The sequence below is a fragment of the Corapipo altera genome, unplaced genomic scaffold (assembly GCF_003945725.1).
Source record: "Corapipo altera isolate COAL_440 unplaced genomic scaffold, ASM394572v1 23, whole genome shotgun sequence".
Taxonomy (NCBI): domain Eukaryota; kingdom Metazoa; phylum Chordata; class Aves; order Passeriformes; family Pipridae; genus Corapipo; species Corapipo altera.
The window spans coordinates 17,490,523-17,504,033 of record NW_020884878.1 but is presented as its reverse complement, the minus strand read 5'-3'; the positions used below and the strand labels follow the sequence as shown (position 1 = coordinate 17,504,033).

The following is a 13,511-nucleotide window of genomic DNA, read 5'->3' as shown; positions in this document are numbered from 1 at the left end:
ACTGTCAGCAAGTATTACTGTCTTTATTAATTGCAAAATATGATACAGATATAAAAAAACTTACAAAACTAGACAGATTATCACCTCCAGCTTAACATGTGCAAAAAGAACAGCAAAGCAGCCCAATTCCACATTTTAAGACAGCTATAGTCAAAACCAGAAGGACACAGTCAGTATAAAACATAAATTCAGCTTTAGCTCAAGCATGAGGAGAACAAAAATGCCAACATTCTAAGTACTTCTTCCATCTCCAGAGTTTATTGACAGTGATAGCATAAGATCTCTTCTAAAACTATTCACCTCAAAAGAGACAGAACAAATAAAAAAAGCATCTATCACACTGTTCTATATCATTAGCACAAGTTCTGTCATGCTGCTGCTGTTAGGCTTGAGTTTACCCTATATTATATGGCGCAGATGTTCTCTACATGTATTGACCACAAGATACAGTGTAGAAAACCATATTTCTTTTTCCCATAACACACAAAAAGCTGTAGTGCACGATGCTTAAGTTTAATAGGTGTGATCTACACAGACAACACTTTACAGAAAAGGCACTTGAAACATTGCACAATACATTACTACTATAGAAAAACAAATGTGTATGGATTGTACAGCCCTTGTGGCCACATGTAACACTGCCCTCAAATCTAAAGGGAAATCATTGAACATTTACAACCTGTGTTAAGAAAATTCTGGCTATGAAAAATATTCCCAAAGTCCCTCATACAGGCCGTCAAACAACCCTTCAATCCCACTGAATACATCAAAATCAAAACTTCAGCTATCTTATGAACACCCCCTCATGGATCCAAGATTGTGCCCGAAAAGCAGCAGTTTCTCCCACCATTCTAATAAATGCCATCACAACAGAACTATCAAAACTGTCAGATCATACACACCCATGTCCCAGAACACAGTGTTTACCAGCTTCCATAAAGACATTGTTATTCAAATCCTTCACTTCATAATGAATTGTGCAAAGAACTCATCCGAAGAACAAACACTTGCATAGGAATATTTTGCTATCTACATAGCACTTTCCAAAGGTTTCCTTTGGTATTAAGATTTCTAAATTAACTAGGTGCCAAAATCTATGGACTCAAACAAGATATTACAGCACAATATCCAGAATCAATAGGCTATGAGCTACTAACTCCTTTTTCCTAATTGACAAAATTGCACCCAAAAGGCAGCTGCGCAGCCTTCCTCTACTCCAAACTGGGCTCATAGTGAAGAAAGACAGTTACAAGCATTACAAAAATGAAAATAATTAAATTCTAATAAAAATTAATGTATAAAACACAGGTTACAGCAAGAGCTCAGAGTTAGGAAGGATGAAGAGTCTGACAACCATACCTAATGTCACTGAATGCCCTGTGTTAACAGAAAACACCTCTCAAAATCCAACTTGGAAAAGAAGAATTAAGCTCTGCTGTGTACAGAAAAAAAGCAAAACAACTTTTCCCTTAAATTCTCAAATACAAGAATAGTCTTCAGAGAAATGTAGTGAAGTATAGCCTGTGCAGTATTAACATTTAGTCTGTCAGTGTATTTATCCTGCCATTAGGCACATCTCTAAGGAGCTAAGGAGTATATGCTGCACCCATAGACTGGACAGAACAAGATATCCAAGTAGTACTCAACTTTAGAGCAGTTATTCAGTAGCTCTGCTGGCTGATCTTTAATGCACTAGCTTCCCTGTGAACCTCTTGTTACCTGGTCATAAGCATTAATTTTTTTTTAACTGCATTGTTTTTCGAATTTCACATCAAGCCAAGTTTTACAACATCCATAGGGCTTCATCTATTCTTCTGAAACTCAAAGCCAGTTCAGCCAAATAGAGGGATTTGTGTGTCACATAAATCACAGACACTCATCACTCACTCGCTCATTGCTAGGCTTCGCGAATGAAAATTGGGGAAGGCTCTACCCACGTTTCTACCCACGTTTGTTACAAGCACACTGGTAAGGTAGCCATAAGAAACAGTGCAAATTAACTGCAGATGACTAGCAACAATCTTCTCCCTCATTCCCTACAGCTGCATTTGCCAGTGAAGTGCTGTTCTCAACTATAAAATCACATGGGAATGCTCTAAGTGCAAGAAACAGTATTCAGCAAAAGTCAGTTGACTGGTCACACTCCATGTCAACACCTTAAAAGCTTCTAACAGCACTGTTCCTGAAGCAATTAGACTAATACTGAAGTTCTAACACAGCAAGGCCTGTCATTCAGTGGAAAAGATATACCAGCCAGCTATAAAATGTCCACCTTTGGTTAGAAATAGCCAATAATCAGCTTCACCTAGAAAGCGACAAATAGAGCTAGGGTATCCATTCCCTTACCTGGATAGTGAGGTATCCATGAGGGGCTATCACCTGAGGGTTTGACTATCCTACTCTTTGGCAAACTCCTTTGGGAGACAGCAGCCATAAACACTGGAGTACCATCTCGTGGCCAAACTGAACAGGAACCAGCTCTATAAAGAAACGATGCCAGGGCACTATGAAACAGGCTCTGTGAGCTTGAGACAATAATGAGATCCTACAAAGAAGTAAGTTTTGATCAGTAACTGATACTGTAAGGTACTATGAGAAGTATTTAATCCTTGTGTTAGTTTGAAAATCCAGAAAAAAGCCTGCCAGATAGACTACCTTCTACTATGTCTCTTGATAGAAGACTCCCTTGAGGGATAAGAAAAGTGAACAGAATTGTTCTCGATACCTACTTTCTTTTCATCAGTGGTACCAAATGGGAACTTACGAAATGGAGCACAGTAAGTTCCAGAGGTCTTTTTGTCCCTCAGCATGACTTGAACTTTTGTCCTGGTTTCAGCTAGGGTAGATAATATTAATATTGCTACAGATTTCACCCAACACAAGGTACAATGGGAGAGACAGGATGCTGCAAGTGTGAACGTGCTCTTTACTAATGTGTCCTAAAGTTAAGAACTTCCACTCTGAATGAGTTGGCTTGGTTTTGTTTGCTTTTTTTTTCAATGGGAAGCTTATATATGAAGACATTGAGAAGGTAGAACCTGAATCTTTCACAGAATACAGTCTTCATACATCTTTTTGAAAAGACCTTAATCCATTCCAGTAAGTGGTCCTGTACAATGTTTCAAGTTTCTCCTTTGATGTCAATGATGCTTACAGTCAAGAGGTTCATCTCATGATAAAAGCTATAGCCTGCAAATTTGCCACTAAGTCAGAGCTGGCCACATCTGACTGCACATCTGTTATAGCAGCCATACTTGTCCTTCTCCAGTGTGCTCTCAGATTTACTCTAAAACTCTGCAATAATTTCAACAGGAAGGGTGTTGAGCTTTCCCATGTTAGTAAGTTGTACTTGGCAAGAAGCTCCTGGTATCCTGCCACCTGGAACTGCAGTGAGGTGGAAGAGTAGGCTTTGTATCTGAAAAGGCCCAAACCCTGGAGGCCTTGTCTCTCCTGTGACATTTACAGACTTGTTTTTCCTCAACAGCTCTGTTTTCCAAGGATCTTGGAAAGATCAAAGCCATGCATATAAACCCACAATTGCCTCTACAATGCCAGGTTCTGAACAAAAAGTCATTTGTCAGGAATATAGCTATAATCCTAGAAAAGACAAGCTATTTTCAGTAAAGATTGGAGGTACTAAACATTCTGCTTCCAGCTCTTGGTACAGACAGTTATTCTGTAAGACTAACATATCTGTTAGCACAGAGTACTTAGTTCCAGAAATACTAGTTCCAGAACAAATGATGCCTCCACTGCCCATTTTACTAGTGGGGATTTTTTTTTGGTTGGTTGGTTTGGGTTTTTTTCCAATCCCAGTGCCCATGGAGAAACAGTTAAGAAATCTTAGGAGCTGCTAGCCAACATGAACTTGAGAAGCATGCATACTCTGTAATACATTTTCCCCCATGTAGGCAGTATTGTAACCACAATTTTTCCACTATGCAACAATTAGGGAATAACCTGAGCATTAAGAGAAGCTTACTCATGGCAGAAAGAAGCTCTACAGCTTGATTTATCCTGTCCCTGACAAGCCAATTTGTCTTGAAGTTAAGACTGCAACAGAACCTGCTCCATCTTATTTAAAGTAATCTCAAATCTCTCCTCTGGCCATATGCTCTTAAAACACATTAATTGGCATGCAGGTTTTTCAGACAACTTCTTCCTTTAAAGATGAAACCTGTACTATCTAAGGAAGTTTATTAATTCTGGAACATTAGCAAACATCTGCACACTAGTAGGACAAAAGTACACATTGTAGAATGTCAAGATTGTCTATGTTTGGGAATTTGTGGTAGGTCAACTGCACTGATGTGAAACAGCATGAGCTGACCTGGTGCCAACCACATTGTAAAACAGAACCCGCTAAAGTAGGCATAGACAGTAGTTCAACTGGTCTGCAAGTCCCACATAGCCCAACACATGCACATAGCTCACAGATAGGGTTTCAGTTACCAACTATTGCTCTTTTCCAAAGAAGATAGAAACACATTATATAGTCTTCATAGAAGTCTGTATATTGCAGGCACTATTGTAATACTAGTAATAATTTTTCTATGTACAAAATTGCTGCAGTTGCCAGGACTGATGATAGGATGTGGTGCTTGTGTGGGTCATTCAGGTATTTTCAAAATACTGCTCTAGTCAATTACGTACCACACTAGGAACCATGAAAACTATTTCACACTAACCCAAAGAAAGACAGATTGCACATCACCTAATTTTTTATTACTTCTGTTGAAATGCTTTACTTCAACGTTACTGATTTACAAGAATTTTAGTTGCACTACTGCTAACAATACATAGTAGTGACCTGCTACCAGTATTTTCTCATTTTATCTGTAGGAGCAGCACACCCGCATTCTGTAGAAACATAACACATCACGTGCTATTGAGAGTAAAAAGTGAGCCACAAGTTTTAAATCAAATATAGTGTAAGAAATGAAGAAAAATTAAATTATTTCAACAAAGCCACATTCCTAGTTGTATTTCAGCTGTAACAGATCAGTGTTTAGGCTATGAAGACATAGGATAACAGCTCACACTTGAACAGAAATAGCAAGAACCAGAATGTTAAGTGAACAAAGCAGGTGTACAATTATAAAGGTTTATAAGCTCTTGCACAAACATCACAATACTGAATAAAGTTCAGAAGAAGAGGTGCTGAAGAATTCTCACCTTCCAAGGTACAAGATAAAGGGTAGAGCTCTGCTAATGTCTGTAAACACCCTTCAAAGTATCAAAGGCTGAAAGATTTCTCCTGCCCAGCCCACGTTAAAGCAATTTTTCTGGAGGCTTGCCGTGCTCTGTGGGAGGGAGGTAGGGGTGCAGCAACAAGCTGGATTTAAAAGATCCTCAGCTGGAAGCACAAATACAGAGAATGATGTTTAAAACTGTTAGACCCCTAGAGAGAAACAGGAAACTCTCTTTATGACCCCCAGAGTATTTGTTTTTCCAACAGTTTCCCAGCTCAGCTTGAGATTCTCAAGGGCAGCAACAAAAAAAGTTTTCACTTTGCTCAAATTAGTTTTGACTGGTCCCAGGTTCCCAAGGTGATAATTTAACACCTCATTAACAAGTGCATTATTGGAGGAAATTCAAATGAACCGATGTTAATGCTAATTGAATGTTTTCAACCTCAGCTTGTACAAGGAGTATTTATTTCCCCCTTTGAGTACAACAGCAGTCACTGCTTCCATTTGTGGATCTGCTGCTAACAATGTCAAGATACAGACTTCCTTTATAAATATACTATAAGCTACTTAAAATTCAGTTCAGGTGATGAAACATTGGCTATTCCTTCATTACTGCTTATGCTTTATACTTGCATATAGTTCTGGCTTGTCTTTGGAGAAAAAGGTAATGTTAGAAATGTCCAACTTAAAGAAACTTACTGATTAGGCAGCTGATTAAACTACTGATGTTGTATGGGCCTGATTAACCACATGGAGCTTAAAACACTAATTGCAGTCTTTTCTCCTCCAGAATTTAAGCAGACCAGGCTTGGGTTTTTTTTCCAGGATGCTTCTCCCTGTGCATATTAACAGTATAACAATGGTCCTGTCTTCTCAATAGCTCAGTTATGCTCAGTTCTCTGCCAAGACACTGTACGTTCTTAATCCTTTTGGTTATAATTGGTTTAACCAACTTCTCTGATTTAACTTGCTCAACATTGTTGCACATAGCAAATACCAATCAGACTGTATGCTGCTACCTGACTGAATGGCCTTCAAAGGTCACTTATCGTTTCCAACAGTTTAGCACTGGGATGGCCAATGCAATTGCTACCTCCACGGAGCTATGTAGGATAATAATCCTTTGTTACTATGCAGTGCTCAAAATTTAAGTGCTGTCTTGGGCAAGGTCTATCCACACCTTATTCTATACATGCTATGTATGGCGCTGTGATTAGGTGTGGGATATTTGCCTCCTAAAATGAGATGGAAGACAGTAAACTCATTATAAATGTCAACATGTATAATTACTATTATTCAGTTAATGTGCATGGAAGGAAGTGGTTTACCTCTTTTACAAGGTATTAGCACTGCCAGCTTTAATTCAAACTTAAAATACACCTGGATTTAAGACTCATCTTCAGTTTTTAATACACAGGAAAGCAAATTAGGTTTTGTCTCTGAAGGTGGTTAACCAGTTCCTAGACTGGTTTCACTTTGCATGTTTTGATTTGCCTGCATATCAGTCAGGTTACTTTATGATTTTCTTCCACTTGCCCCCAGCAATGTTATCAGGGCAAAAACAGGCTGGGTCCTGAACAGTAACAGTGCTGACAGAACTCCTGAAGTTGTACAGGATGTATCACTAGCTCTTATGTAAATAACAGAAAGGAACCAGCTGGATTCCCAGACCCAGAGAGACTGTAATGGCAAAAAATCCAGCTTTCAACTCAAACCAAACCACTGATGCTGAAAAATTCACCAAGACAGGTCAAGTACTTAACATTATAAATCCCAACATCTCATTTACCATGACAAGCACCAAGCTGTCTCATTTTCCCTACAGTCAATTTAAATAACCCAAACACCCCATGAACAGCAAGAATCAAGTGGCTCTATGCTAGAACTTTCCAGAATTCCATTTCAAGAACCAATTTGTCATCTTTGTGTATACTACGATCCTGAAAAGTCTGCTTATTGTGTCTTTTTTATTATCATAGTTTAAAAAGTCCCTTTATCTACGAAACTATCTGAAGTTCATTCATCTTTGTGGCTGAACAGAGACCAAGAGCAGCATTCACTGAACTGTTGACACGCATCTGCAACACTTGCTCCTGATAAAGTTTCCAACCTTAGTGACTTTGAACTGGAAAGCAGCTCCAAAAGTTTTTACAGAAAGAAGCCTTCTCCCTTTCTGTTCCTCACCATGCTCTACCATATATCAAAGCCAAATGTGATGATATATGAGATACTGAGTTCTCTTGAACAGAGTCTATGTGCTCAAGATGTGCAACACTCCTGAAGACAACTGTTGCTTTGAAGAAATTCTTTGAAGAAAGGGATCACAGATCAAGTATGTTTTAAGACCACACGATGGTCTTTACCCAATTTACAAGTAATGAAAGTAAAATAGGACTGACATAAATTCTCAGACATTGATCTGACAATTTAGAGGAGTTTCAGATGCAATACTGGAAGCACCACTACCAAGAACCCATAACATGGCTCTGCCATTGCTTTGGTTGTTGGAGTAGTTTTTGCAGTCTGGATGAAGGAGCAAGTAATATACTTGTATTCATACATAATTATATTCCTGCAGATGTCTTCAGAGTGACTGAGGTTTGCTAGTAACTTACGTGCACAAACATTACAAAGAATTAACAGATTACTTTGAACAGAAATCAAGACTCAAAAAACTACTGTCCCAATTCAGGTAGCACATTTGCATGTCACCCATCTTACATTCTCTGTAAGCAGCTATTCAGCTTTTCATAGGATCTGTATTTTGTCTGTGCTGCCTCCTACTAAAGTCCTATTTAATCACTGGCAGCTTGCTGGAAAAATCTGAAAGGAGACATTCACTTTTTTAGTTATGTAAAGTTTTAGTAACTACAACACCTTATACTGTAAGTTTGGAGCCTTCAAATGCTTAATCAGATTTAGAAATAACCTAAGAGAATTTACATATTCTTGCAAAATTATATACAAAAAAACCTTTACTATACAAACACTAATTGGTTCCTACCACTTATTCCTCAGCTACAGACTATTTCAATCTAACATCAAAATGTCCACGAAGGTTTGATGCTATGAAGAACAGCAGCTATTACACATAGCATGTGGTAAATAGAAGCAAGCAGACAAAGAAGCCGCAAAGGCTCTTTTCAGGAAACCATTCTTGAAGCCATTAAAAGATTTATCTGTGGCCCAAAACACAAGGCTGGGAGCTAGCCATCTACTGTTCTGACTCCAGCTCCAACTCCTGTGCTCTGGTAAAACCACTGCCCTATCTATTTCCTTCATCCATTCCTTCAGCTTGACTAATTTAAAAGCAATGAGATTTTTGTAAAATGCAGTCAATTCAGAGGTGCTTACCAGTGACCCAGTTTAACACTGTTCTCCACTTGTCTTCCACAGCTAACAACTATTATGACCACCCACCTAGTCCTCATTTTCTCATACTCAAACCAACTGCAAGCAGTGGTCCTCCAGAGTCCCACTTGTAATTTCACAAAATCCAAATAGAAGTTTTTTAGCCAAAGCCCTTAAACAACAAAAAAACTTCGTCATGCTACCACTAAGCAGCTGCTCAATTCACCCAACTGAACTTTTGCCAACTTCATCCACAGAAAATATCTACAAAGTAATATTATCTCTAAAGCCTTAAGGCAATTAAAAAATGCATTACTGGGTAACAGCACTCTGCAGAAAATGAACACAGAAGCACTTTCATGCAGGAATCATCCTATGAGGTGTTTATCGAAGATGAAGGTTGACTTGGATGCTTAAAAAGCCAGTAACACTTTCACAAGACCTGTAGCCGAGAAACCCTTTGAGATTTGACAGGGTTCTGGCTATCCAGCTGTTACATCCATCACTTACAAAAACCGCTACAGCCTCTATAGAAATTGGACTTACTGAGACCTCTTTGAAATGATAGACTTACTTTCTCATTAGAAAGAGTGACTAGGAATTCTGGTACTCCTTGGCACTAAATTAGCAGGATGTATCTGATGTGTTTTAAGCAACATGAGAACAAGAAACATCTTCTGAGTTTATTTTTTCGCCAAACTGGTTCCTGATCTGTTTTGCCTTTCAGCTCAGATGGATCCCGCTGGCAAAATGGCAGGAAAACAGTCTGGAATGGAAGTTACTTCCATTCTCCTGGTTTGAACAAATACCGCACTGTAGCCTCAGAAAGAGGCAAAAATGCCTGAGTTTAAATACTGCAAACAGAAATCAGTTACACATTCCTTGCTTCCTGCTTCATTAAGCAAAACAGATACTGGAAGAAACCCAAAACAAGCAACGCCTAGGCAGACCACAGATTGTTGGCAAATCATCAGCTATAAAGAGCTCAAACAGTCCCTTTTAAGATGAGAGCAAGACAACTTTTCATGTCATTTGAAGCTTGGTTAATATCTGTACTCAAGAGCAGGGAGACAACTCTTGGTATAGGTATCTCTCATGGACCACTTGGAAGCATTCAACATGCTGCCTGGCTGTATTTGGCCTCTCTGATGACATCTCTCCTGAGCAACCACCAACACCAATTGCTGGCACTTAACTCTGTTCTCAGATAATGTAAGCAAACAAAATGAAACCTGTTATAATAGAAAAATTCTCAAGTCATTTCTCCAGTGAGGTTTTCCACTGTAAGAGTTATCCAACAGGTTAGCTGGACCGTGTTCAAAAGCAAAAAGCAAATTCAGTTCTAAAGCGTACACCACCACCACCTCGTGGCCAGATGCCTCAAGCTCCCAGAACTCAATATATACTGCAGCTTCAATTCTAAGAGCCTGCAAACTGAACGCCACTGACAGATCCTCAGCAAACTACACTGTTATCCTGTGTGTGCTGCTCACAACCTTTTAATTACTTGTGAAGAGGGAAAAGTATCCTGCATGCAAACTGCTGTACCATTTCAGTTTCAGATTATAACTTTGAATGCACAGAGATGAGTACAAATTTCCCCTTTTTTACTTTCCTAATGAAATAAAAAACTAAGACTATAATGACAAATATGCTGAATTTCTTCTCCTAGTCTATTAAATGCACTGATTTTGAAAACTGCTTCTAGCTCCCAACGTAAAAAGGGACTTCAGAAACATTTCCATATTTACTTTAACTGAGATGCAAAGAGCAAATTATATTAAGAGATGAAAACTGAAAGTACTACCCTGCAGTAACCAGCACACAACTGTAAAAGATACACAGTAAAATACTCTGAAAGCAATGTTTACAGTGGGGCAAATAACAAAGGACAGACAATGGGAAGAAAAAGAAGGAAGCTAGAATAGCTAGGCAGAACTAAAAATCAATACAAGACAATACTGTGTCTTAGATGAGACTAAGATGACTTACCTCTAGCTGGAAACTCTTTATACTGTTATTAGGCTGATCTGTCAAGGATAGTAAACTGGTTTATTGCTCCAGAAACTCCAACCCAATATGTACTTACAAATAATCGTGAATGTGTCCACTGACTGAGTTATCTGTCAAAGGGATGGAGGCTCTGTTTGGCTTCCCCTTTCTACATGCTTACTGTTCAAAAGACTCACCAATAGTTGTACCATCTTCACCCATAATGCACTTCACGGAGGTGATGATTTGCTCCACAACAGGAGGTGACATTGATGTTGCATACACTGCACTGTGAGAGTATGTCCTGAGGTAATCAATCAGTTCCTAGCAAAACACAAGAGGCATCAGACATTGCCTTCCCAGCACTCACAGAAATGCTTCATTGCCATGTCCTTAATCACAGTAAAATGAGGCACCACAAGAAACCTCTTTCAGAATGCCCCAGAAGAGAATAAGTATCTCAAGGATTGATTTTACAGTACAAGAAATAAACAGCTAAAAACTGAACAGGAGGTACATGACATCCCATAATAATGTCACAGGGCAAGAATGTGTGCTGATCAGAGACAAATGACTACAACAGACCTGTTTAGATAACACCACCAGCAGTGGATTTTAACAAGGTGTTTGCACTACTCAAGCTGTGCCCAGGCTGCGTTTCAGAAGTGTTTATTATAGCATGGGGAGCATAAAAGAAATGAAATAGCGAGCAGCAGGATCCACAGGTGCTTATGTATGGTGCTCAGTATACTTGTTTCCCAACAAAAGTCATCAAACAAGGAACAGGTCACAAAATTTTTTCTCTCATTTATCAGCAAAATATAAATAAAGCAGTAGGTGTAATTTAGGAGTGCAAGAACCTCAGTCTAACCCTCCTGCGTTTCCCAGTTAAACACACATGCTATTTTTGTTAGAGGGCAGAAGTAGCTCAGATAAGGAACAAAGGACCAACAAACCTTAGATCTAGGCTGCTTGGTAACTGTAACAAAACCATGCTAAAATACCGAGATCACCCTAGCAAAATATTATAAACACCACTATGAATGCAGGACAGATTCTGTCTTCTGCTACCACAAAATAAATAATGAAGACCCTCTAGCTACCACAAGCTGGGAACGCATTATAAAAACATGTGGAAGTGTTCTGTTGCTGTCTGTCTAGGGTCAGAGTTAAATGAAAGAAAGTTGTAAAGGGACTTCGAAATAAACTAGGTAAAAAAATTTAAGGCCTCTTACCTCTGAAGCAATCCCTCAATTAGTAGCTAAAACACAGTTAAAAAAAGGACTCTTAGCTGCTTTACCTTATGTCATGGAGTTAATCCCAACAGCTCACTACCTTTGAAAAAAGATTTATATGGTGCTTTTTTTTCTGGGAAAGATGTAAGAGTAATTTTAATCTAACTGTAGTAAACTCCCTAAGAGGAACATCTCTAAGTCCCATCTCCATTTGGATGGGTGGAAGTAATTATCACAATTAATAAATAAAAAATTCTTGTCCTGGTAGGAAGATGGTAGAAGTTTACCCTCAAATAAATCTTAGAAGCCTGATCTGTGAGATATATTTTAGGATACAAGAAAGGCAACACAGGGAATTGCTAGACAATCCCCCTGAGAATTAGCAGTTTGGCAAGAGCAACACTTTCTAGTTGTACATTCCAAGAAAAAAAAGGGACAGTAGTCAAAAAAAATACCAAAACCCCCAAGCAAACAAAACACCAAAACAAAAAACCCCAACCCAATCAACCAAAAAAAACAAAAGGGAAGAAGTGTCTTTTTAGAAAGCAAACTGTGTCTAGGGGGAATCAATTCTACTAGACTAACCTAAGAAGGGGATTTTCCTCTAAACACATGAAAAACTTCTGCTTTTGGCATTTTTCCTGCAAGTCTCATTAAAAATAACTTCAACAAATCCCTGCTTGTTGGCTCCTAGCAGTTCCTAGAAAGATATTACATCACTACTGTACGTTCTGCAAACTGAGATCATCACTGACCATGTGAGATCTAAACAATTATGAGGTATTTTACTAGACTAGACTCTTCTGCCCTGCACAGCTTTTCACATTATTAGACAGTATGTAAATTTATGAAACAAATGGACAATTAAGGTACTTGAGAAATAGAATAACTTTGAACTGCTTAATGAAGGACTCTACCACCTGCCCAAAATAGTCATGTGATTCCCAGTTCTTTACCTTTTTGCCCCCAATGTATCCTCCTGCAGCTCCAAAGCTTTTGGTGAATGTTCCCATCATAACATCCACATCTTCAGGATTGAGTCCAAAATACTCCACTACACCCCGGCCACTGGGACCCAGGGCACCTATACTGTGAGCTTCATCAAGGTACAGATAGGATTTGTACTTCTTCTTAAGGGCAATCACTTCAGGCAAACGGACTATGGATCCCTCCATACTGTTGAGAAACAAAAATTCAGTGTAAGTTGATTTACTGGTTGGGACAACCACCTTATAGAGCCTGAAGTCACTATGCTTTCATTTTTTCACTCTTTCAGCAATTATGAACACTTAAAATTTGGTAGAAACATCATGTTCTGCAGAGATGCACCTCTCCTCCTTGCACCCGGGGCCCAGAGTTCTAGTTTCTACCTGTTTAACGTCTCTGGGATGCTGGCATACAGACTAAATAAGCAGAAGCAACAGTAAGCACAGGAATGTTTTCAGTGACAACTTTATAAATTAATTATCTCAATTTTACTTCCACCCTTATGTCAGTATTCTGATCTGAGATCTACTTACCTGTTGTTTTTAAGAACATTAGTAGCACTCCAAAGCATCCCATTTTGTGCTGAAAGTCACTATGATTTAAATGCCTAACACAGCTATGACTACTACATGCTCCTACTCACTCTCAGCAAAAAAATTATATTTGTGCAATTCCATTCACACTAGCATCATCTAGTGAGCACAGAAAGAATGGAATGGACAAGCAATTTAAGATCACAGTTCTGATATAAATA

The 13,511-nt window shown here is 38.7% G+C and overlaps 1 protein-coding gene across 1 annotated transcript in view; it reads right to left on the bottom strand.

The window, feature by feature from the left end:
* SPTLC2 (serine palmitoyltransferase long chain base subunit 2) overlaps positions 1-13,511 on the bottom strand; it is a 79,690-nt gene that overhangs the window by 36,327 nt on the left and 29,852 nt on the right. Inside the window, exons 8-9 of the mRNA XM_027638040.1 lie at positions 12,727-12,946; positions 10,733-10,859 (exon numbers count right to left, since the gene is read on the bottom strand). Of these exons, the coding sequence (XP_027493841.1) occupies positions 10,733-10,859; positions 12,727-12,946 (347 nt within the window). The remainder of the gene's footprint in view (positions 1-10,732; positions 10,860-12,726; positions 12,947-13,511) is intronic.